General features: G+C 43.7%; 1 protein-coding gene across 3 annotated transcripts; it reads left to right on the top strand.

The window, feature by feature from the left end:
• The first annotated feature begins 71 nt into the window (after nt 1–71).
• CRK (CRK proto-oncogene, adaptor protein) lies at nt 72–27,855 on the top strand. Of its 3 annotated transcripts, none has more exons than XR_014820172.1 (3): nt 72–452; nt 11,300–13,051; nt 13,494–14,139. XR_014820172.1 is itself a non-coding variant. In XM_021066038.2 (3 exons), exons 1-3 carry the CDS (start codon nt 212–214, stop codon nt 25,209–25,211), a joined length of 615 nt encoding a protein of 204 aa, XP_020921697.1. In that variant the 5' UTR covers nt 72–211; the 3' UTR covers nt 25,212–27,833.

The following is a 27,855-nucleotide window of genomic DNA, read 5'->3' as shown; positions in this document are numbered from 1 at the left end:
CTTCTCCCAATGGCGGGCGGCAGTCCCCTTCCCGGCATCCTCCCGGAGGCAGGGAGTACGTCATTTCCGGTGGGGAAGGCCCGCGGCCGCCGCCGCCATTTCAGGCGCTGCTGTGAAGCGGAGACCCGAGCCGGTCCGCTGGGCGGCGGGCGCCGGGACTGGAGGGGCGCGCGCGGCGGCGGCGGCCCAGCGTGTAGGCGCGGAGTCGGCCATGGCGGGCAACTTCGACTCGGAGGAGCGGAGTAGCTGGTACTGGGGGCGGCTGAGCCGGCAGGAGGCGGTGGCGCTGTTGCAGGGCCAGCGGCACGGGGTGTTCCTGGTGCGGGACTCGAGCACCAGCCCCGGGGACTATGTGCTCAGCGTCTCCGAGAACTCGCGCGTCTCCCACTACATCATCAACAGCAGCGGCCCGCGCCCGCCAGTGCCACCGTCGCCCGCCCAGCCTCCGCCCGGTGAGGGACGGAAGGGACGGGAGGCCCCGGGCGGGGGTTAGGGCCGCCGAACTCCCCAGCCTAGCCGGCTGCTCCTCGAGAGCTGACCCCCACGAGGGACTTGGGCAGCGGGCTGGAGTGACCGTGGCCGGAGGGCAGCCCGCTGTCCGGCTCGCTCCCACGGACGAGCGGGAGTGTGTGGGGGAGGAGGAGCCGCTGACCCAGGCCTCTGGGTGTGACTTGGGAGGACAGCCCAGGGGAAGGGGAACTGTTTCGGCCCCAGGGTGGGGCTAGCGCCCGTGCAGGGCCAGGCAACGTGGGGACAAAGAGCTGAGGGGGATGTTGGCACTGCGGGGGCATCACTTGGCAGCGGTGCCCGGAATGAATCCGATAATCCTACAAGTGGCTTTTTAGGCTTGAAACATTTCCTGCAGTGTTGGAGAGCCGGGTTTGGCTATACTCCCCTGGTGGCCTTTGGTAGGAAGTCACCGCATACCGGCCGGGAGGGATGGAGACACCCTCAGGAAACCGGTCAGCTTTTTCCTTTCTTGGGCATTTTTCCAAAATACTTTTACCGTCCTCTTCCCCCGCGGAGGACGAAGGTGGTGAGCTAAGTGCCTTGGTTATAGAAGAAAGGTCCCCTGTCACCAGCCCAGAATAAGCTGATGCCCGGCTGACTGTGCCGAGGAGATCCTGGTGTCCAGCGACTGTCTTTGACAATTAAGGGGTTGTAGTTTTCAAAGCGAATAGTGGAGGAAAGAATTTTTTTTTTTTCAGGAAATAAACCAGATATACGCCAATGGAAACAATCCCTTCCCTGAAAGTGAATGGAACTTCATTTTTCCTTGGACTTCAGCATTGTCAGTCTTATACTGCAGGGTCTCTCCTTGCTCAGTAGGTTGGGGGTTGTTGCCTGAATTTTCCTAGATATGTCTGTCTTATACATAACATGGGCTGTTTGGGGAGTGTGAAGAGGATTTATGCACTTGGTACTTGAAGTTTGTGAGGTACAGAGTAATTCTGAGGCTGTTGTTACCTGTGTAACAGCACCTAGGGTCTTAGTGCCTTTTCACGCTCACCAAGCTGAAGCAGTTTCCTCCTGACCAGTTGAAACTAGATTCAGGCTAGTCTCACATGAATTGAAAGTCTCCTGAACTAGCCCTTTGCAGACTTGCCCTTTTAGAATAATCCTAATTTAGATTTATCCCCTCTGACCCGAAATGGGAAGATGAAATAGTTTCTCTTGTTAACACATACCAATTTTAAAAAGAGTGTGGAATCTTTAAGCCCACAAATTATCCTAGGTCTTTCTCAGTCTGATTGGTTTTATAACATTATAACCTGAGATGGGAATAGGTATGTAACATGTATTTACCCTAAACCGGATGTATTCGAGTTTTTACCACCTTCCTAGTGTCTGGGGTTTTGCGTTGCTGGGCAGTGACACAGCAAATGATCATTGGAACTCAATTCTTGACCTTTTGTTTGTGTATGTGTTTTGTTGGTTACAAAATTTGGAAATGGCAGGCAGTTTTGTTTGAGCTTTCCCCACATCTTGGTGTTAGAACTTTAATCTCAGATCTTACCTTAATACTGAGCTCCACCTTTTCATAACAGATAGGAGGTCAGATCCTTGGCCCAAGAGAGAAGGTGAAGATTGCCAGAGTTTGTGGATGGGGTGTGGAAAGTTCATGGCTATTGTAATTGTTCTTTCCGCCATGTACCCATTTTCCACATAGGGCAATTGATTCAGTTGCGTCTTTTTAAAGATTACTTAATCTTTGTTCTGCCCAGCCCCCATTGAGCTCTTTTTCTTTGGAAACCACACAGAAGAATTTCTTGAACTTAAGCATATACAATATTAATAGCTAACATTTATCGACTGGTCATTCTGTGCCAGGTACTTTGCTGAGTACTTTAGTGCCTTGTCTCGTTTACTGTCTATGACAGTCTAGTGAGGAAATTACTGTGATTTCCATTTATTAAAATATTTACATTTTAGGGAGTTCCAGTTGTGGCTAAGTGGATTACAAACCCTACTGGTATCCATGAGGATGCAAGTTTGATATCTGGCCTTGCTCAGTGGGTTAAGGGTCTGGCTTTGCCATGAGCTGTGGAGTAGGTCTTATTTGTGACTCAGATCCCTAGTTGCAGTGGCTGTGGCATAGGCCAGTGGCTACAGCTCTGATTTGACCCCTAGTCTGGGAACTTCCTATGCTGGGGGTGCAGCCCTAAAAAGCAAACAAAACAAAGCAAAATTCCATTTTGCAGGTAAAGAAACAGGGTCAGAAATTCAGTAACTTGCCCCAGGTCACACAGCTAGTCAATGACTGAGCCGGAATTGGAACCTAGGAATTGTGACCTGAGATCAGACACTATTGGACTGTGTTCTTTTTTTTGTCAAAGCCAGTTTCCTTTTGAGATCCCTTGAGGACTGAACACTTTTGTCATTGTCTTGGGTCCCAGGTTCTGCTTAAAGACCAAAAGGAAAGGATGACAAGAAAATGGCCTTCAAGAGTTCCCGTTGTGGTGCAGTGGTATCTATGAGGATTTGGGTTCAGTCCCTGGCCTTGCTCAGTGAGCTGGGCATCTGGCGTTGCCATGAACTGTGGTGTGGGTCGCAGAGGTGGCTCCGATCCCACGTGGCTGTGGCGTAGGCCGGCAGCTATAGCTCCAATTAGAACCCCTAGCCTGGGAACTTCCATATGCTGCGGTTGCAGCTCTAAAAAGCAAAAAAAAAAAAAAAGAAAAAGAAAGAAAGAAGATGGCATCTGCTGTCTAAAGTCAGTGATGCTGAGGCTTTTAATAACCTTTTTTGGCAGATTGAATGTGGGAAATAAGCTTTTTGTTTAGGATTATATAATGTATTTTGTGGATATAGGCATAAGATGAATTTGGATGGAATGTCTTAGATAGAGATTTTAGAGGCATAGGAACAGAATAGGCCAGGAATTCTCAACCTTTTCCTGTAAACCCATTTTTAGCTTAACTGTTTAGCTCTCCCAGGCTATCAGTGCTGCCATCGCCTGGAGGTGCCCTTACTGCTCCAGGGCCAAAGGGCAGGGCTTGGTCAAGTCTACTGGTTATACTCTGCAGGTGTACTTCTTAGGAAGGTTTTGCAATCATTGATTGATCCACTAGTTTCTTTCTTGTGGAACATGAGGTTTTTACTAGACCTTGTCCAGTAGACAATCAATAAAACTGAGTTAAGTATGAGTTAGGAGAGTAGCTAAAAGCTCGTACTCTGAAGCCCGGTTTGAACCTTCTTTGCTTGCTGCTTACTACTTAATATGACTTTGGGCAAGTTCTTTAACTTCTCTCTGCCTCAGTTTCCTCATCTGTGATGAAAGAGAGGAAATAGTAATACTGACCTCATAGGGTAGTGGTGAGGATTTTAGTGCATTACATGCTTAGGAATGGAATTAGCATGTAGTAAGTACTCAGTAAGCATTATGTGTATTAATTTATGTGGTTGAGGGGGAGGAGTTGAAGCAAAATGGGAAACTGTCCTCCTTTGAGAGGCTTGCAGCACGACTGAAGAAGTAAGTGAAGAATCCAGTACATGGAAGTAGGATGACATCTGTTACCTGCTCAACCCAGAGCTACCCACCTGTTGTCCTAGGCGTGAGGGGAGCATAAAAGCTTGCCTCATTTTGGGGTCGGGTGCAGAAGCTAGGGTGGTAATTGTTGGTGTTGGGCCAAGCCACCTCTGGAGATCCTAGGGGACTGCTCATTACCCACTGCTGCCTTTTTGTGCCTTCAGCATCTGTTTCATTTGTTTACCTCATCTTTGTAGTTCTCAAACCTGGTCTTCATGTTTCGCTCTTTAATATCAGAGTATTTCTCCATTCGGTAGGTTCGGAGTTCTAAAGTGAGTTACTTAAAGGTTTTAGCACCCCTCCCTCCAATTTTTTTTTCATCATGAAAGGAAGTAGGTTTATTTATTGCAGAACTTCTCCAAGTTTTTGCTATGCTTATGTGAAATTATGGTTCTATAAGAGAGGCAGGCATTGGATACTGGATTTTTCAAACCAATTTGACCACAGAACTTTTTGAGAAACATCTTGAATTTCTGTGGAATCTTCTTTTGGAAACCGTGCAGCAGACCCTGGATTTAGGAATGAATCAAAAATTTTTAAAGGGGAGTTCCCATTGCAGCTCAGCAGAAACCAATCTGATGAGTATCCACGAGGATGCTGGTTTGATCCCTGGCTCGTTCAGTGGGTTAAGGATCTGGCATTGCCCTGAGCTGTGGTGTAGGTCACAGATGTGTCTTGGATCTGGCATTGCGGTGGCTGTGGCGTAGGCCAGCAGCTGTAGCTCCAATTTGATCCTTAGCCTGGGAACTTCCATGTGCCTCAGGTGTGGCCCTACAAAGCAAAAAAAAAAAAAAAAAAAAAATCTAAGAGTTTGGTTTGGGGGTGTGTATTAGGGTAAATTGCTTTTTATTGGGCACTTATACCAGCTACTTTTAGGAACTTTGTTAGATAGCAATTAGGCCCTGTGAGAAGTTAAATAACAACTCATATAGCTAGTAAATAGTAGAGCCAGGATTCATCAAACTTAGTCTGAATCTTCAAAGTACCTTGCTGACATCCACCATTTTTAGTAAGTTCTATTTGCTTAGGATCCCCTACATCTTGATACTTCTTTGGGATACTTTCTCAAATGGAATCAGTGGCCTTGCCAGGGCTTTTCATTGGACAGGTGGTGAGAGTGAGCAACCTCTAAAAATAAAGAGAACACTGAGGAGAAAGAAGAGAGGGAATGGAAATTAAGAGCAGAGGAAAAGAAAGAGGAAGAAGTGCTGTGATACCAAGGAGAGAGGCTGATGATGGAGCCACTGTGGTGGTACCCATGCAGAGTGACTTGGCCTGTTTTGGCCCACACAACTCTTGGATGTTCCTAAAACCCTCAGGGAGTGGTGGTGTAAAAACTGATGTAACCTGAGGGCTGAAACGCTTAGAATTAATTATGTATAGAAACCGAAAGATACATCTGACTGTGTTGATTTTGATTTCTGACTGTTCTTAACTGCAGATTCAGAATCCAACACAGCTTTGATGTAGAACAAGTCCGCTCCAAGTCCCAGCTATGAGAACTCTGTTGTTGGTTCTGTTCTCTAGACTGACTGACTGTATCTCCTTCCTTTCCCGCCCTTCTATTTCCTGCCTTTGGCTGCTTGTGGTTGGAAGGAGATGAACTAGGGAAAAGGAGCCATAACACATAGCTGTGGTGAGGTTTGGGCTTATCTGGGACCTAACGTGTGTTCTGTTCTCCTCCCTTTCCTTCTGGATCAGTGAAGCTTGAGTGCCCCGTATATCTAACTCTGCTGCAGCAGTGCACAAAAACAAGTATTTCTCTCTGGAGTAATTATAGAGTCATTAAAATAGAAAAAATTTATAGGTAAATTTTTCCTTGTATTTCTGTATTTGTTGGGATTGCCAAGCAAGAAACAAAACAGGAAAAAAAAAAAAATGGTGGACCCAGTTCACAGCATGAAGCATTTGAACAAGAAATAAATTGAACCAGTTTGCTACCTTTCTGGCAGATGAGCTGATCTTTCCAAGGGATTTGGCTTAGTGGTTTTATTTGTTCTTCTAATCCCTGCCCCCCCTTCCAAAAAGAAAAAAATTCACTTGCAGTGGTACAGTAATTGGAGGAACTGTAACAATGGTTGAAAGGGAGTGGTTGCCATCTTAGAGTGAAAAGAGTACCTTAGAAACATTCAGGAATGAGAAGAGCTCCTTTGTTATTGTTTTTAGGCCTGTACCCTTGGTGTTTGGAAGTTCCCAGGCTAGGAGGGTCAAGTTACAGCTGCAGCTGAGGCCTATGCCTCAGCTCACTGCAATGCCAGATCCTTAACCTACTGAACAAGGCCAGGGATCGAACTTGTGTCCTCATGGATACTAGTCGGATTTGTTACCACTGAGCCATAATGGGAACTCCAAGAGCTGCTCCTTTATCATGATTTTGTTGTATCTTTTTTTTTTTTTTTTTCTTCTTCCACAGTGGTGACACTGAACACTGAGTCTTTAACTGCTAGGTCATCATTAGACTGATTTTGTTGTGTCTTAGAATGTAGTTTATTGTCCCTATTTTTTGTAAGAACACATATCCAGTTAAAAGTGAAAGTGGAGGGGGGGGAAATGCCTTCCTAAGACATGCTGCTCTGCTGCTCACTCACCAACCCCATAGAGTTTGCTTTTGTATCCCCAGTTATGCTGAGTTTCAAAGCTGTGAAAAGATTTTCATTTAACTTTTCCTTGCTTCACAATTAAGTTCATTAATAGTATATAAGGAGTTCCTGTTGTGGCTCAGTGGGTTAAGAACCCAATTTATTTCTTGTTCAAATGCTTCATGCTGTATCCATGAAGATGTAGGTTCCTTCCCTGGCCTTGCTCAGTGGATTGAGGATCTGGTGTTGCTGTGAGATGATGCAGCTTGGATCTGGCTGCGGCGTAGGCTGGCAGCTGCAGCTCACATTTGACCCCTAACCTGGATCTTCCATATGCCGCAGGCATGGCTCTAAAAAGGGGGGAAAAAAACCCAAGAATGATGTATAGTAACATCTAACACTGAGCACTTACAAAATGCTACCCACTGTCCCAGAAGGTAACTTAACTAGTGAAAACCATTTTGTCTACAGTACTAACTCTACTCTAGCAAGGGAGCTTTTCTTTCTAGGTGTCATTAGGATTCTTTTCGAAGCCAGAGTGTTCTGCTGGTGTGAAGTTCTCCCTACCCCTCTGCCCTGGAAGCTTTCTTAACCAGGCAGCAGTGCTAAGTAGATTTTGGAGTTGACACTGACCCTGTCTTTGACATAGTTCTGCAGGCCTCGTGATCACTGTAGCCTAGTGATAGGTGAGGTGGTCCTGCATCTCCTTGTTCACGAGACTCGCACAGGAGTGGTTGCCTGTCAGTGCTCTGCCTTGGTGAGGAGAAACTCCGGAGTGGAGCACCACCATGCTCTGGTTTGATCCTAACCACAGTCACCTCTCCAGCCCTGCACCTGGAACTATTGGGGCTGCATTCTGCTGGTGTCTGATGAGTGTTTGCCATAGATGGACAATTCTGGGTTTGGGCATCTATTTCAACATCTTGAGTTGGAGAGACAGCCAACATTACTGAACGTGGGCTCTTAACTTGTTTTAGTTTATAGCCTTGAATTCCACAAATGGACTTTTGCAATGTAAGAAATGTGCATCAGCCCTCTAAAGTATGTCTCAGTCTTTCTTTCATTTGGGTGAAAAGGAAAGCCACTCATTAGTACTCATTCTGTCTTGAGGACTTTTGGTTAACTTCGAAAATTTATATGTTCACCTCTCCCCAGTGGAGAATTTTAAATGTACTTTTTCTGGTTTTTCTGGAAGAAGTATTTTCTAACATTGAACAAATTAATTAGATCTCATTTCTTTAGAGTGGTGAAGTAATTTAGACATCTGGGCTACCACAATATTCTGATTTCACAGCATTAATAGCTAAGGCTTTTAGATGTGTGGGCCAGTGTTAATAGGAGTGGAGAGGGTAGATTGGCCATTTTCCCTTAACAAAGTACTCAAAACAAGGAGCTTTCACAAAAGAATTACAAAAAGTCAACAAAGATGAAAAACATCAGTCAAAGATATTTAAGAAGAGATATCCTTGCTGTTTTGGCAAGGATACAGGGGAAATGAGAACTCATAAACCTCTGGTGGGAGTGTAAAATTGTACAAACTTTTTGGAGAGCAGCTTGGCAACATAAACTTTAATGTAAGAATATTCTTTGATCCAGCAACCGCATTTCAAGTTTATCCTAAAGAAGTATTTAAAAATGTTCATCCATAGATCAGAACGAAAACACTCAAAACAGTATTGTTTGCAACAGTGAAAGCTTGTAAATATTTTATAGCCATTAGAAGTCATATTCTTGGGGAGTTCTCTCATGACTCAGCAGTAACAAACCTGACTAGGATCCATGAGGATTCGGGTTCGATCCCTGGCCTCGATTAGTAATTAAGGAACTGGCATTACTGTGAGCTGTGGTGTAGGTTGGCAGGTGCAGCTCCTATTCAGCCACTAGCCCAGGAACTTCAGTATGCTGCAGGAGCAGCCCTAAAAAAAAAATTTTTTTTTTTTGAGAAGGGGGTTCCTTCTGTGGCACAATGAGGCTGGTGGTGTCTCTGGAGTGCTGGGATGCAGGGTTGATCCCTGGCCTGGCACGGTGGGTTAAGGATCTGGTGTTGCCACACCTGCAGCATAGGTTGCAACTTTGGCTTAGATCTGATCCTGGCCCAGTAACTCCATATGCTGGGGCGGCAGTGCCCCTCCCCCCAAAAAAGATGATTTGAGGAGTTTCCTTTTGGCACAGCAGGTTAAAGGTCTGGCATCACTGCAGCAGCTCAGATCACTGCTGTGGCATGGGTTTGATCCTTGGCTTGGGAACTTCCACATGCTGCAGGCAAGGCCAAAAGAAAAAAAAAAAGATGTGATAATTTTTTTTTTTTTCTTTTGTCTTTTTTCCTTTTCTTGAGCCGATCCTATGGCATATGGAGGTTCCCAGGCTAGGGGTCTAATGGGAGCTGTAGTTGCCAGCCTACACCAGAGCCACAGCAACGTGGGATCTGAGCTGCGTCTGCGACCTACAACACAGCTCACAGCAATGCCAGATCCTTAAACCACTGAGCAAGGGCAGGGATCGAACCCACATCTTCATGGTTCCTAGTCAGATTCATTAACCACTGCACCAGGACAGGAACTCCTGATGTGATAATTTTGAATGCTTAGCTGAGTGCAAGCTAAAGTTTTGTATTCTTCATTAGAAACTTTGTTTCTTCTTTTAGAATGGAATGCAGTCATTTATTATCCTTCAATTTTTGAATCTCAGGATAGAGAGGGAATACATCTGTTTGTTTATTTCTGTCTTTTTAGGGCTGCACCCATGGCATATGGAGGTTCCCAGGCTAGGGGTCCAATCAGAGCTGTAGCTGCCAGCCTCCACCACAGCCACAGTGACGTGGAGTCTGAGCTGCATCTGCAATCTACACCACAGCTCACAGCAACACTGGATCCTTAACCCACTGAGTGAGGCCAGGGATCAAACCTGCATCCTCATGGATGCCTGTCAGATTTGGGTTTTTTTAATTTATTTATTTTTCTTTTTTTTTTTCATTTTATTACTCAAATGGATTTATCACATCTGTAGTTGTATAATGATCATAACAATCTGATTTCACAGGATTTTCATCCCACAGCCCAAGCACATCCCCCAACCCCCCAAACTGTCTCCTCCAGAGACCATAAGTTTTTCAGTGTCTGTGAGTCAGCATCTGTTCTGCAAAGAAGTTCAGTCTGTCCTTTTTTCAGATTCCACATGTCACTGAAAGCATTTGATGTTGGTGTCTCATTGTGATGCTAGTCAGATTTGTTTCCTCTGAGCCATGGTAGGAACCCCAGGGAATACATTTAATTTATTTATTTATTTTTTTGTCTTTTTGCCTTTTCTAGGGCTGCTCCCTCGGCATATGGAAGTTCCCAGGCTAGGGGTTGAATGGGAGCTGTAGCTGCTGGCCTACACCAGAGCCACAGCAACGCAGGATCTGAGCCGCGTCTGTAACCTACACCACAGCTCACGGCAACGCTGGATCCTTAACCCACTGGGCAAAGCCAGGGATCAAACCTGCAACCTCATGGTTCCTAGTCGGATTTGTCAACCACTGCACCACGACGGAAACTCCATGGGGAATACATTCTAAAGCATGCTCTCTGTCTGGGGCCCACTCAGATCTTTTTGTGTCCTGTGAATTTTAAGCATTCCTAATATGTCTTTCTTTGCCCCCCTTTTTGGCCACACTGGTGGCACGTGAAAGTTGCTGGGTCAGGGATTGAACCCTTACCACAGCAGTGACCCGAGCTGTAGTGGTGACTGCTGGATCTTTAACCTGTTGAACCATAAGGGAACTCCATGTCCTTTCTCTTGGACGCTCACCATGTCATCAGAGGTTGGGGATTTTAACACTTTGTTTTCTTGAGCATCCTTGTTTTACCTTTTGTCAGGACCTGTTTGTTTGTTTGTCTTTTGTCTTTTTAGGGCCGAGGCATACAGAGGTTCCCAGGCTAGAAGTCGAATTGGAGCTGTAGCCTCCGGCCTACCCCACAGCCATAGCAACACAGGATCTGAGCCACATCTGTGACCTACACCACAGCTCACGGCATGACGGGAACTCCAAGACTTTTTGTTTCTAAGGGAACAATCCAGTTTCTATGTTTTATTTAAGTGAAGATCGTGGGAACTGATGTTTAAGCAGTTTGCTTTTTAGTTTCTAGTGTTTTTTTAGCTGTCAAAGAAATGAAGTTGAGATTAGTAATTGTAGATTGAAAAGATAGCCTCAAAACTTTTGCTTATTAGGAATTGCCCAGTCTAGATGTGAAGAGATGAATGTATGAACCTAGCGTCGATGACGTTCTCCCCACCTTTTCCTGGCACACTTGCTGGGACCCATGGAAAAGAGGAGTTTGCTACATTTCCAAGGTTCAGAAGAGGAGTGTAACACAGCCTTGAACCCTTAGTACTTTGTAAGTGGAATGACAACAGAACATTTTGGGAGAAGGAACAAAAAGGCCATGCTGCTGTGTCTGATCCAGTACGAGAGCTTCTGAGTGGTGTGACTGGTCTGTCATAGCCTTCTGTTCCCTTTCTGCCTCAGACAGACACAGCCATCTTTCTTCCCAGGGAAAGTTTGAGCTACAAAGTATTTTAGTTTGCTATGAGGAGAAGGGGTTATTTAGATTTATTTTTTATGACTGAATTAATGTGTGTGGGAAATGCTTAAAATCTGCGCTTCATCCCTGGTATATCTAAATAATGCCCTGCTCTGTTTTTTTTCTAGGGGTGAGCCCCTCCAGACTCCGAATAGGAGATCAAGAATTTGATTCATTGCCTGCTTTACTGGAATTCTACAAAATACACTATTTGGACACTACAACGTTGATAGAACCAGTTTCCAGATCCAGGCAGGGTAGTGGAGTGATTCTCAGGCAGGAAGAGGCAGAGTATGTCCGAGCCCTCTTTGACTTTAATGGGAATGATGAGGAAGATCTTCCCTTTAAGAAAGGAGACATCCTGAGAATCCGGGATAAGCCTGAAGAGCAGTGGTGGAATGCGGAGGACAGCGAAGGCAAGAGGGGGATGATCCCAGTCCCTTACGTCGAGAAGTATAGACCTGCCTCCGCCTCAGTATCGGCTCTGATTGGAGGTAACCAGGAGGGTTCCCACCCACAGCCATTGGGTGGGCCGGAGCCCGGGCCCTATGCCCAACCCAGCGTCAACACTCCGCTCCCTAACCTCCAGAATGGGCCCATTTATGCCAGGGTAATCCAGAAGCGAGTCCCTAATGCCTACGACAAGACAGCCTTGGCTTTGGAGGTACATAATGTGCAAAATGTAGAAAGAAGAGATCTGCTACAGGGTCTCCCTTTCAGACCTCTTAGAGCTTTGTAGCAATGCCAAATACAAGCGGCAGCATTGTGATGTTGTTGTAGATGTCGAACCGTTAAGTACTGATTTTGGCATTTAATGTTGGGTTTTCTCTTTTACATGGAAAACCTGTTTGGGAATGAGTAAGCTTAAAACTGTATAACGGAATGTTCTGATTGATTTACTAAACCATACTTTGACGACTTTAATAACACCACCTGAATTCACAGGAATTAACCTAAAATATTTTTTCTCATCTACATTCTAATCTGTTTCTTTTTTTTCTGTTTATCATTATCTACGACAAAATGGGCTGACACAGATTTGAGTATGATAAGTGGTCTCAGTCAAAATACTTAAATGGAATTTTCTTAAAAAACCATGAATATTTTTACTTTAGAGGGCATGGAGTTTCTTACCATTTATTGATTGCATTCATTAAATAATTCAGGAGGGTAAGTGAAGTGTGCAGGTATGGAGAGATACCCAGAAGTATTCATTCCAAGGAACAGCAGGTTGACTTGGTCTTTGTTTAAAGCATTTTATAGACAAGTAGCCAGTTCCTCCTGAGGAGCAGATTTTTGCCTTTCGCTGGTTAATGGTTCTCCTTGGCAACCCATCTCCTCTGGCCAGCCATTATATTGTATTGATTCCTGTCTTGAGCACTCACAGCTTTGTCTCTTAGCTCTTCTCTTCCTCTTGCCCACCCTCCCTTTCTTTCTCAGTTATGCAGAGCTAGTGGTTTAGCATAAAAGCTTATACAGATGGGGCACACTATCCCAGGTGTCAGAGCCTTTTAGATATGGTGACTTGAATGTAAGCAAGTAGCTAACTTTCGTAAGCACAGGCTGAAGTTATGTGAGTACAGGTTAGCAGAGGAGGGGCAAAAGTGTGTTCTTGTAAGCTGAATTCCCTTCTCAATTTTGTTTCTTCTGGGTCATGTTTATACCACGGAGGAAGGGGAGCTGCCCTCTAAGTGGGAGCATTAGCCTATAGAATGAGCTGGTATTTGAAATAGTCTCTGATAGTACTGGATTTGATAGTACTTTTACATTCTGGATAGCGCATGCAAAGGAGGATTAGTTGGTTCTTAACAAGTTTGACTGAAAAGTGGTGGTGGTGGTGGTTGTTTTTGTCTTTTGTCTTTTTTAGGGCTGTACCCGAGGCATATGGAGGTTCCCAGGCTAGGGGTCTAATCAGAGGTGTAGCTGCCGGCCTACTCCAGAGCCACAGCAACTAGGGATCCGAGCCGCATCTGCGACCTACATACGCCACAGCTCACAGCAACACCGGCTCCTTAACCTACTGCGCGAGGCCAGGGATTGTACCTGAAACCTCATGGTTCCTAGTCAGATTCGTTTCTGCTGCGCCATTACGGGAACTTCAAAAATGTTTTTTTTTTTTTTTTAAGGTGGATGTATTTTGGAGTTTCTCTTGTAGCTCATTGGTGTTGAACCCAACTAGTATCCATGAGAACCAGCATTCATCCCTGGCATTGCTCAGTGGGATCAGTCGGTCTGTGAGCTGCAGTGTAGGTCGCAGAAGAGGCTTGGATCTGGTGTTGCTGTGTCGTAGGCTGGCAGCTGCAGTTCTGATTTGACCCCTAGCCTGGGTACTTCCAAATGCTGCACCTGCTGCCCTAAAAAGACAATAAATAAATAAATAAAAAATAAAAGGTGTGTATATTTTGAGATCATGTAACTCAAAGGTATTGTGTCTTAGCTTTGATGAGAAATAAGATGTATGTTGTCTAGGTCACACCACTTTTTCCCACTTAGTGGTTGGAGAGTAAGAAAAACAGTGAAGAAATAAGGAGTTTCTGGCCTCATACTTTTGCTTAAGTTCAGATAATGGCAACATGCAACACTGTGCTGTACACGTGGTAATTATGACTCTTGACATTTACTGCAGACCTTGCTGGCACTGGACTGGAGTGTGAAAATAACATTCATAGAACAAGCCAGCCAACACCCAGGAGAGAATTATCACATTAATTTTACTTCCATTTGCAATTCCTTTCTCGAAGAGAATTGTTTCTTAATGATGCCTACCTTGATTAGAGGCTTTATTTAGTGCTCAGAAATGATTGAGCTGCTCTCCTGCTGTGAAACCTAAATCTTGTGAAATAAAAATTAAAGTAGAAGACGAGTTTATGATTTTAGTAAGTTTCCTTTTTTAGTTGGATGTTAATTTTGAGCCATGTATGTTGATTGATGAAGATGACCACTTTCCAGTTGGAACACATACCCCAAATAATAGCTTTAAAACACCTTATGTACTTAAAACGTGGTGTGTTTTTAGTGTCATAGAATTTTAAAGGGAGGTCCTGTTGTGGCTCAGCGGGTTAAGAACCCAGCTAGCATCCATGAGGATTCGGGTTTTATCCCTGGCCTCTCTCAGCAGGTTAAGGATCTGGTGTTGCCACAAGCTGCAGTGTAGGATCTGCTGTGGCTGTGGCTGGCAGCTGCAGCTCCATTCAACCCCTAAACTAGGAACTTCCATATGCCGTAGGTGTGGCCCTAAAAAGCAAAAGAAAAAAAATGAATTTTAGAGCTGGAAAAGATCTTAGATGTCCTTACTCACTGTGTGGAGAAAACTCACTTTGAGGCAGATTGAATGGGTTGTTCAAACTAGTTTGGTGGAGATGTAAGGAACCCAGACCTCCCTTGGTGCCTTTTCTACCATACCAGGATTCAGTCTCCATTCTTTGGTTTTCTAACAGTGATGCTGCCTCCCTCAATGCAAGTTGTGTGTGGTTTCACTGACGCCATATCCTCACTTGCACTCTCTATGCAGGGAGGCAGTTTTCCTTTCCCATCTCTGGTTTTTCCTAGGAGCTGATGCCTGGTCCTTACTGAGATGAAGCTGCGAGATAAGACTAGGAGACTCTGGCTTTCTGGTCTTAGTGTTTTGATAAGAAAAACATTCATCGCTGTACTTGACCCACTGTAAGTTCAGGTGTGTAGATTGCCTAGGCACATTTTAGTGGAGTTAACTTGAAGTTAATAAATTAGAATTACTGCATTTTAGAATTGGACAGGACCCTAGACATAATGTATGAAAACAGTAGAATTCAGACTGCTCCCATGTCTTGACACTTCTCAGGAGGCAACTGAGGATGTAAGGCTTTGGGTTTCCTCTCTTACTTTAATTGAAGCAACTCTGTTTTTGTTTTTCTTTTTTTTTTTGGTCTTTTTAGGGCCACACCCACAGCATATGGAGGTTCCCAGACTAGGGGTCGAATCAGAGTTATGTATAGCTGCTGGCCTATACCACAGCCACAGCAACACTGGATCCCCGACTCACTGAGTGAGGCCAGGGATTGAACCTGCATCCTCGTAGATAACTAGTCAGATTTGTTTCTGCTGATCCATGGCGGGAAATCCAATGCAACTCTGTTTATTTTTTAATTTTTTTTGCATTTTAGGGCCACACTTGCGGCATGTGGAACTTCCCAGGCTAGGGGTGGAATCATAGCTATAGTTGCCAGCCTACGCCACAGCAAGAGCAATGCCACATCCAAGCCAAGTCTGTGACCTATACAACAGCTCACGGCAAAGCCAGATCCTTAACCCACTGAGTGAGGTCAGGGATCAAACTCGAGTTCTCATGGATACTAGTTGGGTTCGTTACTGCTGAGCCACAATGGGCACTCCCAAAGCACCTTGTTTTTAACTGTGTTATATGTCAAGGTCTCTCAGAGGTTGGTTTGTTTGTGTGTTTTTTGGTTTTTTTTAGGAATATCTGTACTTTAAAAAAAATACTAAAAAAATTGTTCATGAAAGGAGTTCCCATTGTGGTGCAGTGGAAATGAATCCAACTAGATCCACGAAGATAAAAGTCCGATCCCTGGTCTCATTCAGTTGGTTAGGGATCCGATGTTGCTGTGAGCTGTGGTGTAGGCCGGCAGCTGTAACTCCAATTTGATCCCTAGCCTGGGAACTTACATATGCCGTAGGTTCGGCCCTAAAAAGAAGAAAATTATTCATGAGCTACCTATCTTCACTTTACAGATGGATATTTCCTGCATGGTATATTTGCAGTGACCAGAGTCCTCCAATAGAATATAAGCTGATGGCTTTTTTCACTTTTCCTACTCACCAGATTTCTCTAGTAGTGGTGAAGGATATAGGAAGAAGGAATTAATTCTAGCCAATAACCAAAGTAGGGGTATTCCTCTGCCCACTGTAGTTTTAGGGGAATGTAACCAAACCAAGAAGACACCATCTGTTCCATCCTGGAGCTTCTCATGAAGAGAGATTTTATTTTATTTTATGTACTTATTTATTATTTGTTCTGAAGATAGTTGTTTATTTGTTTTGTGTTTTTTTTTTTTTTTTTTTTTTTTTTTGGTCTTTTTAAGGACGTACCTGTGGCACATGGAAGTTCCTAGGCTAGGGCTTGAATCCGAGCTGTAGCTGCCAGCCTACGCCAGAGCAATGCCAGATCTGAGCTTCGACTGTGACCTACACTGCAGCTCACAGCAACACTGGATCCTTAACTCAGTGAGTGAGGCCAGGGATTGAACCTGTGTCCTCATGGATACCAGTGGGGTTCGTTACCACTGAGCCACAACAGAAACTCCTGAAGACAGATTTTAAACAAATGCAGATATGCTGAATGTTTTGATGGAGAAATACTGGAAATAACATTAGAATAGTGAGAGTGCACCTTTTTTTTTTATCTTGATCTAAGATTTTTATTTTTATTTCATGGCTCCTGAGAGCTGTAATAGTGATGAATTTTATCTTGTACATTGTAGGTATTAAAGTTTATTTTATGCCTCTATAGACTGTCCAGAACAATCACATTATCTTTAAATGTAGTAATCAAGTGAGTTCCCTGGTGGCTCAGCAGGTTAAGGATCTGGTGTTGTCACAGCTATGGTGCAGGTTTATCTATTTATTTATTTGCCTTTTCTTTCTTTTTTTTTTTTTTTTTTGTCTTTTGTCTTTTGTCTTTTTTTGTTGTTGTTGTTGTTGCTATTTCTTGGGCCGCTCCCGAGGCATATGGAGGTTCCCAGGCTAGGGGTTGAATCGGAGCTGTAGCCACCGGCCTACGCCAGAGCCACAGCAACGCAGGATCCGAGCCCCGTCTGCAACCTACACCACAGCTCACGGCAACGCCGGATCGTTAACCCACTGAGCAAGGGCAGGGACCGAACCCGCAACCTCATGGTTCCTAGTCGGATTCGTTAACCACTGCGCCACGACGGGAACTCCTATTTGCCTTTTCTAGGGCCACTCCTGCGGCATATGGAGGTTCCCAGGCTAAGGGTCTAATCAGAGCTACGCTAGAGCTACAGCAACACCAGATCTGAGCCGTGTCTGTGACCTACACCACAGCTCATAGCAACTCCAGACCCTTAACCCACTGAGCAAGGCCAGGGATCAAACTTGCAACCTCATGGTTCCTAGTCAGATTTGTTAACCTCTGAGCCACAATAGGAACTCCTTTGTTTTTTATTTTTACTTTTCATATTTTTGCATTTTAGGGCTGCACCTGTGGCATATGGAGATTCCCAGGCTAGGGGTTGAAATGGAACTGTAGCTGCTGGCCTACGCCACAGCTCACAGCAATGCCAAATCCTTAACTCACTGAGCAAGGCCAGGGATCGAACCTGCATCCTCATGGATGCTAGTCAGTTTCGTTAACCTCTGAGCCACGATGGGAACTCCCATGGTGCAGGTTTGATCCCTGGCCTGGGAACTTTTCATGCCAAGGGCACAGCCAAAAAAGAAAAAAAGTGTTAGTCACGTAGCTTCTGTTTCCTGATTTGACTTGATATTTGCCTTTGTTAGATAAAACTTCAGAGTAACCCAAGAGCCTCTTGGATGTTCTTAGGCAGGGACCAGCTCTTTAGGGCACACATAAGGAAAGGAGTAAAGTGCTTTGGGTCCTGGATTATATGCAGCAGGGCTTACGTCAGCGTAACATCTCCCCGCATAGAACTCTGAGATCTGAGTTATTTAGGCCTTTTGACCGATATAGAAAATTGGAGTGAAGATCTTAATTTTCCCTTTGTTCCAGAGAGAAAAAATGAGATTGGAAAGTTTAAGAACCTAAATGACGAGTCCTGGCTGTGTCCAGTTTGTCTTTCTCTTGAATTGTGGACTGTTCATTGAGACAGATGTCTCCTCTCCCTCTTCTTCCACACATTTTGGACATCTCCTTCCCTTCAAATCACAGTATCTCAGTGGGAAGAGACTGTCTCAACCTCTCAGATATTGAAGGCAGCCCCTCTAGCATCTGCATGGATGAATTAACCTTTCTTTTTAATTTCAAGTATAGTTGATGTACAATATTATATGTTACACAACATAGCGATTCATAATTTTTAAAGGTTATATTCTTTTTTTTTTTTTGTCTTTTTTGCTATTCTTGGGCCGCTCCCACGGCATATGGAGGTTCCCAGGCTAGGGGTCGAATTGGAGCTGTAGCCACTTGCCTACGCCAGAGCCACAGCAACGCCAGATTCGAGCCGTGTCTGCAACCTACACACACAGCTCACGGCAACGCCGGATTGTTAACCCACTGAGCAACGGCAGGGACCGAACCCGCAACCTCATGGTTCCTAGTCGAATTCGTTGACCACTGTGCCACGGCGGGAACTCCCTAAAGGTTATATTCTATAGTTATTATAAAATATTGGCTATGTCCCCTGTGTTGTGTAATATATCTTTGTATCTTATTCCCCATCTGTATCTCTTGCCCTCTGCTCCCAGATGATTTTTTTTTTTAATCAAGTATCAATGGTTTTTATTTATTTATTTTTTGTCTTTTTTGCTATTTCTTGGGCCGCTCCCACGGCATATGGAGGTTCCCAGGCTAGGGGTCTAATTGGAGCTGTAGCCACCAGCCTACGCCAGAGCCACAGCAACATGAGATCTGAGCCGCGTCTGGGACCTACACCACAGCTCACAGCAACGCCGGATCCTTAACCCACTGAGCAAGGCCAAGGATCGAACCCACAACCTCACGGTTCCTAGTTGGATTCGTTAACCACTGCGCCATGACGGGACCTCTGATTTTTTTTTTTTTTTAGGGCCGCTACCATGGCATATGAAAGATCCCAGGCTAGGGATCGAACTTGTGCCACAGCTGGAACAAGAGCCACAGCAGTGACAACTCTGGATCCTTAACCTGCTGAGCCATGAGGGAACTTCCACCCCAGGTGGTTTTTATTTTTATTTTTTTTGTGTGTGTGTTTTTGTTTTTTCTAGGGCTGCACCCGCGGCATATGGAGGTTCCCAGACTAGGGGTCTAATCAGAGCTGTTGCTGCCGGCCTATACCACAGCCATAGCAACTCAGAATCCGAGCCTCATCTGCGACCTACACCACAGCTCACGGCAATGCCAGATCCTTAACCCATGGAGTGAGGCCAGGGATCGAATCCACAACCTCATGGTTCCTAGTCATATTTGTTAACCACTGAGCCACAAAGGGAACTCCCAGATGATTTTTAAATATGTGTTTGAGTATCTCTACTTTTGCGGAGCTCCCTATCAACCACAAAAATGTAGATTCCGAACTTTCTTGATTCATAGAACCCGTAGTGTTTCAGTGATATTTTACAGTGTTCCAGGCCAAATGAAGTACTTAACAGTTCCATTTATTAAGTAGCTAAGTTCATACAACTTAATTATTTGTATTCTAGGAGTTCCTGCTTTGGCACAGTGGGTTAAGAACCTGACTGCAGCAACTCAGGTCGCTGCAGAAGTACCAGTTTGATCCCCAGCCTGGTGCCGTAGGTTAAAGGATCCAGCATTGCTGCAGCTGTGGTGTCGGTTGTGGCTGCGGCTGAGATTCAGTCCCTGGCCTGGGACTGAATGAGTGCAGCCATAAAAAAACATTGTATTCTGATAACTTGTACGCATTTGAGAAAATAATAAACTATAATTGAAAGAAAGTAATATTTATATTTTAATAAAATAACTTCAGATACTTAACTAATAAAATGTGTACTCTGAGATACTTGGTTTTTATCATAGCAACTGTCAAAACCCAGCTTTGGGAGTTCCCGTCGTGGCACAGTGGAAATGAATACGACTAGGAACCATGAGGTTGCGGTTTCGATCCCTGGCCTTGCTTAGTGGGTTAAGGATCTGGCATTGCCATGAGCTGTGGTGTAGATTGCAAACGTGGCTCGAATCTGGTGTCATTGCTGTGGCTGTGGAGTAGATCGGTTAGACCCCTTGCTTGGAAACCTCCATATGCTGCGTGTGCAGCCCTAAAAAGACAAAACCCCCAAAAAATCCAGCTTTGCAAAGATGCAACGTCTTTGAAAGGATGGATGTAGTACGTTTGGATGTTGAAATTTTTAGCCTGCCTTAGTAGTAGTTCCTGTGGCATAATGCGTCAGGTGTTGCTTTGTTTCCCTCAAGTTTTTTTGAGGGAAACAGCACTCGCAGCATATGGAAGTTCCCAGCTAGGGGTTGAATCGGAGGTATAGCTGCCAGCTTACATCACAGCTACAGCAACGCGGGATCCGAGCCATGTCTGTGACCTATACCAGAGCTTGCGGCAACACCAGATCCTTAACCCACCTGATCCTTAACCCATCTAGTATCCATAAGGATGCAGGTTCAATCCCTGCATCCTTGTGGATACTAGTCAGGTTCGTTAACCGCTAAGCCACGATGGGAACTCCAAGAATTTAAAATACCTGGTGGCACCTCTCTGAATTTGCTGCAGTTTTGGAAATTCAGGTCCAGTTCATTGTACTAACTCTTAGAAAATTCTCTATGTTGAGCTGAAAGGTACCTACTGTTTGTGGTCACCTTTCACCAAGAGGAGGGGTGCTTAGTTTCATTCATTATCAGTTGTTAAGCTACAGAAACTTTTCTGACTTGAACTAGAGTCCAGGTAAAACCTATCTTCAAGACCACTGTGATGCTTTTCCTCCACACCTGGAAGCCTACCTACCAGTTAAATTTCTTTCTTTTTTTAAAAAAATATTTTATTATAGTTGATTTGTAATGTTCTGTCAGTTTCTGTTGTACAGCAAAGTGACCCAGTTATGCATTTATATACATTATTTTGTCACATTATCCTTCATCATGTTTCTTCACAAGTGATTAGGTATATTTCCTTGTGCTATCAGTTAAATTTCAAAGGCCTGCAGCTTTCCACCAATATGAGCCACAGCTATGTCCACTTCAGTCCATCTCTGAGGCAAGTGAATCATTAAGGCTGTATTGTCCTCACTTATTTCCATTATTTATTTATTTATTTATTTTTAATGTTTCGATTTTTTTTTTTTTTTTTTTTTTGCTTTTTAGGGCCATACCTGCGGCATATGGAGATTCCAGCCTAGAGGTCTAATTGGAGCTACAGCTGCCAGCCTACACCACAGCCAGAGCAATGCAGGATCCGAGCCGAGTCTGCAATCTACACCATAGCTCATGGCAACGCTGAATCCTTAACCCACTGATCGAGGCCAGGGATGGAACTCACAGACTCATGGTTCCTGGTTGGATTCATTTCCATTGTGCCACAACGGGAACTCCTGATTTGAGAGATTTAGGTAGGCCCTAAACATTGCATATTCCTTAGACCAGGTGTCTGCAAACTTTTTCTGTAAAGGACTTTATAGGCCCTCTGGCCTCTGTCACTCTTTCATCATAGCAAGAAAGCAGCCATAGACAAAACAACAAATGAGTTTGCTGTATTCCAGTAAAATTGCAAAAATAGGCTGTAAGCTGGATGTGGCTCATGGGCCAGTTTGGTGGCCGCATCTTAGATTGCTATAGTTTTACCTTTTTTTCTTTCAGTCAAATCTTGAAGTATTTACTAAATGTGTTCTTGGTGTGTTTGAAAATGTTTAAAGACAAGGTCCCTGTGCTCCATCTCTGTACCTGGTTTTCCTTGGCTTTATTTATGTGCAGTTGTGTGTATTTCCTGCACTGAGCTCCCCGGAATCCTGCAGCAAATCTGGATCAAAGGAACGGTGGCAGCTGTTGATGGCTTTCTGGTTAGATAGCAGGGATAGAAACTGGAAAAGCAGTCACCTGTGGTGTTATGCCAGCAGAGGAGTTTAAGCAGTGCCCTGATGTCTTCTGGTTAGTGAATACCAAAAATTAATGCCATTTGGGTTCCAATTTCTTTCTTATCACTGGAACTGATTGGTGAGGATGACCTGGATAATCTTTTGCTTAGTTAGGTCAGTACTAGATTTCACTCATCTGTACTGAGCTTGTGATTGACTTTGGGGACTACCCAAAGCTAAGGAAGAAACCAGTGTTCCTCAAGTTGGTCTGGGGGTGAAGAAGCTGAAGTAACTGTATTCAGGCTTCTGTACAGAAGACGCCATGATTTACTTGAGGCCTTGCTCTTCTGGATGTGGTGTCGGACCTGACTGGATACAGCAGTACCTTGGTGAAAGAATCTTCACTGTCTCTCCCAAGTACTGGTGAGGTCTGCCTCATAAGACAGGTTTCTTTTTTTGTCTTTTTAGGGCTGCGCCTGTGGCACATGGAAGTTCCCAGGGTAGTGGTTGAATTGGGACTGTAGCCACTGGCCTACACCACAGCCACAGCCATGCCAGATATGAGCTGCATCCATGGTCTACAGCACAATTCACGGCAACGCCAGATCCTTAACCCACTGAGTGAGGCCAGGGATCTAATCTTCATCCTCATGGATAGTAGTTGGGTTCTTAACCCGATGAGCCACAATGGGAACTCCTTGTTTTTTTCTTTTTATGCTGCAGCTGTGGCATCTGCAAGTTCCCGGGCCAGCAGTCAAATTGGAACTACAGCTGTAGGTCTACTCCACAGTCACGGTGACATAGGATCTGAGCCACATCTGCAATCTATGCCACAGCCTATGACCATGCTGGATCCTTAACCCACTGAGCAGGGTCAGGGATCAAACCCACATCCTCATGGATACTATATCAGGTTTTTAACCTGCTGAGCCACTGTGGGAACTCCTGTTGTTGTTTTATTATTAATTTCCTTTTGGCCATGCCTGTGGCATGTAGGAGGTCCCAGGCCAGGGTTCAAACCTGCACCACAGCAGTGACCTGAGCCACTGCTGTGACAATGCCAGATCCTTAACCTGTTGCACCACGAGGGAACTCCTTGAAGAGTACTTGAGTATAACATGAGTGTTTTAACAGAGAGTACAGATAAATAATGCAAGTGGGGGAAGTGTTGCACTTGCTCTGATTCAGTGTAACATAGCAAGGGAAGACAGCACAGGAACGTTACTTTGAGTATATGTGTGTGAGAGGGAGGGAAAAGGGTAGGGAATCAGGGGTAGCTGATAGGTCAGAAACAAGGCAGATTCACTGAGGGATAGTTGCATGTTATGGAGCTTATGTAGAGCTTAACTTGTTACAACACAGCAAAAAATTTTTAAAGAGGAAAACGTGAGATGTTCTGAGAACTAGAATTAGGGATATAGGAAGAAATCTTTTAGATTGTTTTTACTACTAAGGAAATTTTCACTTGATGTTCTGGTCTTCCTCTTTTCAAAGACTGAAAATTTTTGCCTGTTATAGTTGGCCTGCTCGGATGTCAGAAATTGAATTGAAGGGTTGCTGGGAATAAACAGAACCCTGGTGCTAGCATCCTATAGAACTGGATCTGTTTGCAGGGATGGACATGCAATATAATTTTTCCCTCTCCTTCCTCTACACCATCAGTCTTAATCTTCACATATCAACAGATTGAGCTGCTGTTTTTTCTCATGCTTGTATCTTGTCCCTTGTCCCTGTAATATTCCATGGTTTCTGTTGTCTTTTTCTCAGCATCCTATGACCACCCTCACCCCCCAACCACTTTAGGTCTCTCTGGTTTTCAGATAATTCTTTTTTTTTTGGCTGTGCCCTTGGTGTATGGAATTTCCTGGGTCAGGGTTTGAACCTGCACCATAGCGGTGACCCAAGCCATTGCAGTGACAATGCTAGATCATTAACCCACTGCACTGCAGGGAAACTCCCAAATAATTCTTAAGGAAATACAGGCCAATAGGCAACCTGTTTCCTCTGTGAGTGAGTGTGAAGCTGGTTTTAGAGAAGGCCCCTGGTTTACACTGGACTTAGCCTTCAGACATTCTTAGGGAAGGAACCCCTAGGGCCATGGGAGCATAATTTGAGTGTTCTTGGTGTAGTAAGTAGAAAGAACACAAGTGGGCTTCAGAGCTTATACATCTGGGTTCAAGTCCCAGCCCTGTCACTGGCTCTTTTACCTCAGGTACAACATGTAATTGCTGTGAACCTCAATTTTATCACCTGTGAAATTTTCTATCTTACGGGGTCATTATGATTATTGGAAAATAATTTATACAAAATACCCTTTATAGTATTTTATGAAAATTAAATATATAGTAGTTATTAACTTGATAAAAGCAAATGGACAGTAATGCTTTGAAACTACTTGTATGCTCAGAGCTCAAATGTTGTTAATTAAAGGATAGTCATAAAGTTCCTTAGTCTAGTGACATCTGAGGCCTTATCTCACCATTGTTAGATATTTTGCTCCATAGCGAATCCATTCATCAGACTGATCTTGTCTTCAATTTCGTGGTAAGATAGATGTGTATCTTCAGTTGTCACAAATATTTGATGTTGCAGCAGGAATCTTTTTGTAACAGCAAAATGATGTCCCCTTATTGTTAATGAACAGGTACCAAGTGTCAGTGAGGGAGCAACATGGTTGCTTCCATGGTGCAGGTGAGGTCACTAGCAGGCAGTGGCCTGCCAAGTAGAACTTGCTGAAGGAGGTGGGATCTCTCAGGGTACTGATGGAGTTTGGAGGATTGGCCTATACCTGCACAACTGGGAGAAGCCTTGCTTTGGAATGAAGGTGACGGGAACACTTCATTTTCTGGGACCAAATGAAGTATGCTTCCCATGATCGCCTTCTGCTCTCCCAACAGCAGCAGCAGACCAGGATATGTGTACAAGAGTGGGCTGGGGATTGTGCTGTTATATGCAAGCGAGGGGAGGGCCGGGGAGGCTAAGGCAAGAAGCTAAGGGTAGTGGGTTCAGAGACAAGGAACACTGGATCGCTCTAGGTAGGGTTGCTCCTCTAGAGACACTTGAGATTTCCAAAGGTATTATTTTCTAGGATCCCTTCTATTTTCTGTACTCTGTTTTCCTGCATTGCTGAAATCACTTCTTCCTCCTGCCTGCATTAACCACAAGTAATTGGTCTGGTGGCTGGGGCTTGGGAGGCAGGGAATAGTCATTTCTGTAATATCAGCCCTAGAGCAATCACATGGGCAGGGTGTGGCTAAACTGAGAATGGCGTTTTTCAGCTTGCTTTCATGACTGGAAATAAAGTGCTGTCCTTATTCTCCTCCTGCAGGTCGGTGAGCTGGTAAAGGTTACGAAGATTAATATGAGTGGTCAGTGGGAAGGGGAGTGTAATGGCAAACGAGGTCACTTCCCATTCACACATGTCTGTCTGCTGGATCAACAGAATCCCGATGAGGACTTCAGCTGAGTATAGCTCAACAAACAGTTTTGCTGACAGATGGGAACAATCTTTTTTTTTTTTTCCAATTGCCATCTATACAGTTTTCTTACAGATGTCAAAGCAGTCTAGTTTCTATAAGCATTCTGTTACCTGTGATCTTTTTCAGATTGAACTGCTCCATTCCTAGTCTCATTTACCATATTCAGGGTACGAAACTGGAGGGCTTGTGTGTTAACTTCTGAATTGACAATTTTAGGTGGTAGCAGCGTTGCCTGAGTATATCTGAAGGGCTAGGTAGCTCGCCTCCTTTCTCTCAGGCGAAACAAATCAACCTGTGGAAAACTGCTGGACAGGAGAGGAGTGTTGCATACTGCTTACCCTGATTTAGTCAGTGGTTTTATTTTCATTCTGAAACCATGCTATCAAATGGCAATAGACTGTTCCCTTCCACCCCCGTGAAGTAATCATGCACCGTGTGAATAGTACCCAGTGGGATTGCTTTTTCATTTATAGAACATGACCATTGTATGACTCATTCTGACAGTTCAAATCCTGAGAATTCTGAGGACACTACTAGAGGCATTTGTCTTCCTTCCCAGTCAATGCTTCATACTTTTTCTTGGGATTCTTTCAAGCCTGGTCATTCTTTTCCCCAAAACCTACAGATAGGTTATTTCTCAAGATAAGTGTTTATTTTCATTCCAGATGATAAGCAGGATGTGCAGAGCACTTTATTCAGTGCATAGCTTTAAGCCAGTATTGGATTCACTGCATGGACAGCCAGACTCCCAGCTCTCCGCCTTCCCTCAAGGGGTCAAAGTAGGTTCACATTGCTACCACAGCTAAATAGACTCGCGGCTAGTGGGATCCAGCAGGGCCGTTTCTCCCGAGTGCCAGTACCCTCTTAGGGGTCTCTTTGGAATTCTTAGCTTCTACTTGGAGTGGAAGGACCAATCACTTAAGAATATTCCATAGAAGGTTGGGGGGCCAAATTCTGCCCTTTTGCTTTATGTACAACTTGTATAAAAGTCAAATTAAAATTACGTGAGTTTGGGGATAGGGTTAGTGCTTTGAAAAATGTTTGAACCAATCACAAATTACTTACGTATTATTCATTTCATATGGCCAGAATAGTGCTTAAAGTACATTACATTATAAACTGCCTTCATTTTGGGCTCTTTTTCTTTGTGTTCAAGTTTAGTTTACAAAACCTTTTAAGTGTGGAATGATTCGTTTATATGGGGTTAGGCGCTCCAAAGAATAGACTTCTGAGACCAAAAATGATCTAGGCTATTTAGATTACAGTTTGAATCTTTCAAAGTTAGTTCGCAGTCCGGAGGCAGTTACTATCTATAGTGTGATATGACCAATAGAAACATGTTTTTGCTTTTGGCCTCATTTTGGAAAAGTAATGTATCTTTCCAATTGTTTTGCATAGGTTAAGATTAATTTGCCTTCTTTGAACATAGGCCAAATCATGGTATCCCAGCGACTAGCACAGTGCCTGGCACAGTCAGCGTACAGATGTTTGTGTGAGTGAATGAGGGGTGTGCAGAAGCTCATTATATGGCACAGGGAAGCCAGCTGGCACAGGATTTACATACATTACCACAAGCGAACTAATGAGTTATGCTAATTTAATATATTTTTACCTCACACTAAGGTAATGCTTGATAAAGACATTAGTGCTCGACTTTTAAAATGTTAGCACAGTGCTGTGCACATAGTGGGTGCTCAATAATATTGAATGAACAGATTTGCAATACTAGACTTCATTCCATCTGACTACTCTGTTAAATTTTCAGTTAGAGCATAGATACTGTAAAATCCAAATACACGTTAAATCTTGTTTTCCTGAAAGTATGACATCTAAAATATTTGTAGAAAAGCTTTGTCACAACTGAGTTGAATGTTTGTATTTTCTTTTGCCTTTGACTTTGATATTGGCTTGTAATGTCTCTTCATCATATGTAATATTGGTGGAACATGCAACTCCACCCAAATCATGAGAATTTCTTAACCGTCGGTTGTCCAAAGCCATTACATGAACTCTTGGGTTGGATTTGGCTGGGTATAGCAGTTATTGGACCTTAAGAAATCAAAGGACTTCGTATAAGTATATTTGAAAAGCAAATGCTAGAATCTTATTCAAGTGCATATGTACATTGTCACAGAGCAAAATGAACTGAAATTGGCTGCTATATTTTATATAATAATTTCTGCAAAAGCCCATTTTTTGGATACTAATATTTGACATGGTTAATTCTTATTAATTTGTTGGAATTGTTTATTGTTAATAATGCAAATAGATAATTTTTAATTATCCTTAAGTAACATTTCACTATTAATGGTTTGAAATGGGTGAAAAGCAAACCAATTTGAAATAAAATATGAACATGTGCCATTGTATTATAACACTATACACTTTCTTGACAGTTAAATTTTAAAAAAATGTGTTTTTTGTAGCATGTATTGTATATGTTTATAGTATATGTAGTAAATAAAAATATGGCCAAATATTTGGCTTGGTGATCTTTTGAA

This window comes from Sus scrofa, chromosome 12 (genome assembly GCF_054392235.1).
Source record: "Sus scrofa isolate SSC_HxYL_T2T_F1_AM1 chromosome 12, Sscrofa_HxYL_maternal_Yorkshire_Landrace_v2.0, whole genome shotgun sequence".
Taxonomy (NCBI): Eukaryota; Metazoa; Chordata; class Mammalia; order Artiodactyla; family Suidae; genus Sus; species Sus scrofa.
This window is presented reverse-complemented; position numbering and strand designations above follow the sequence as displayed.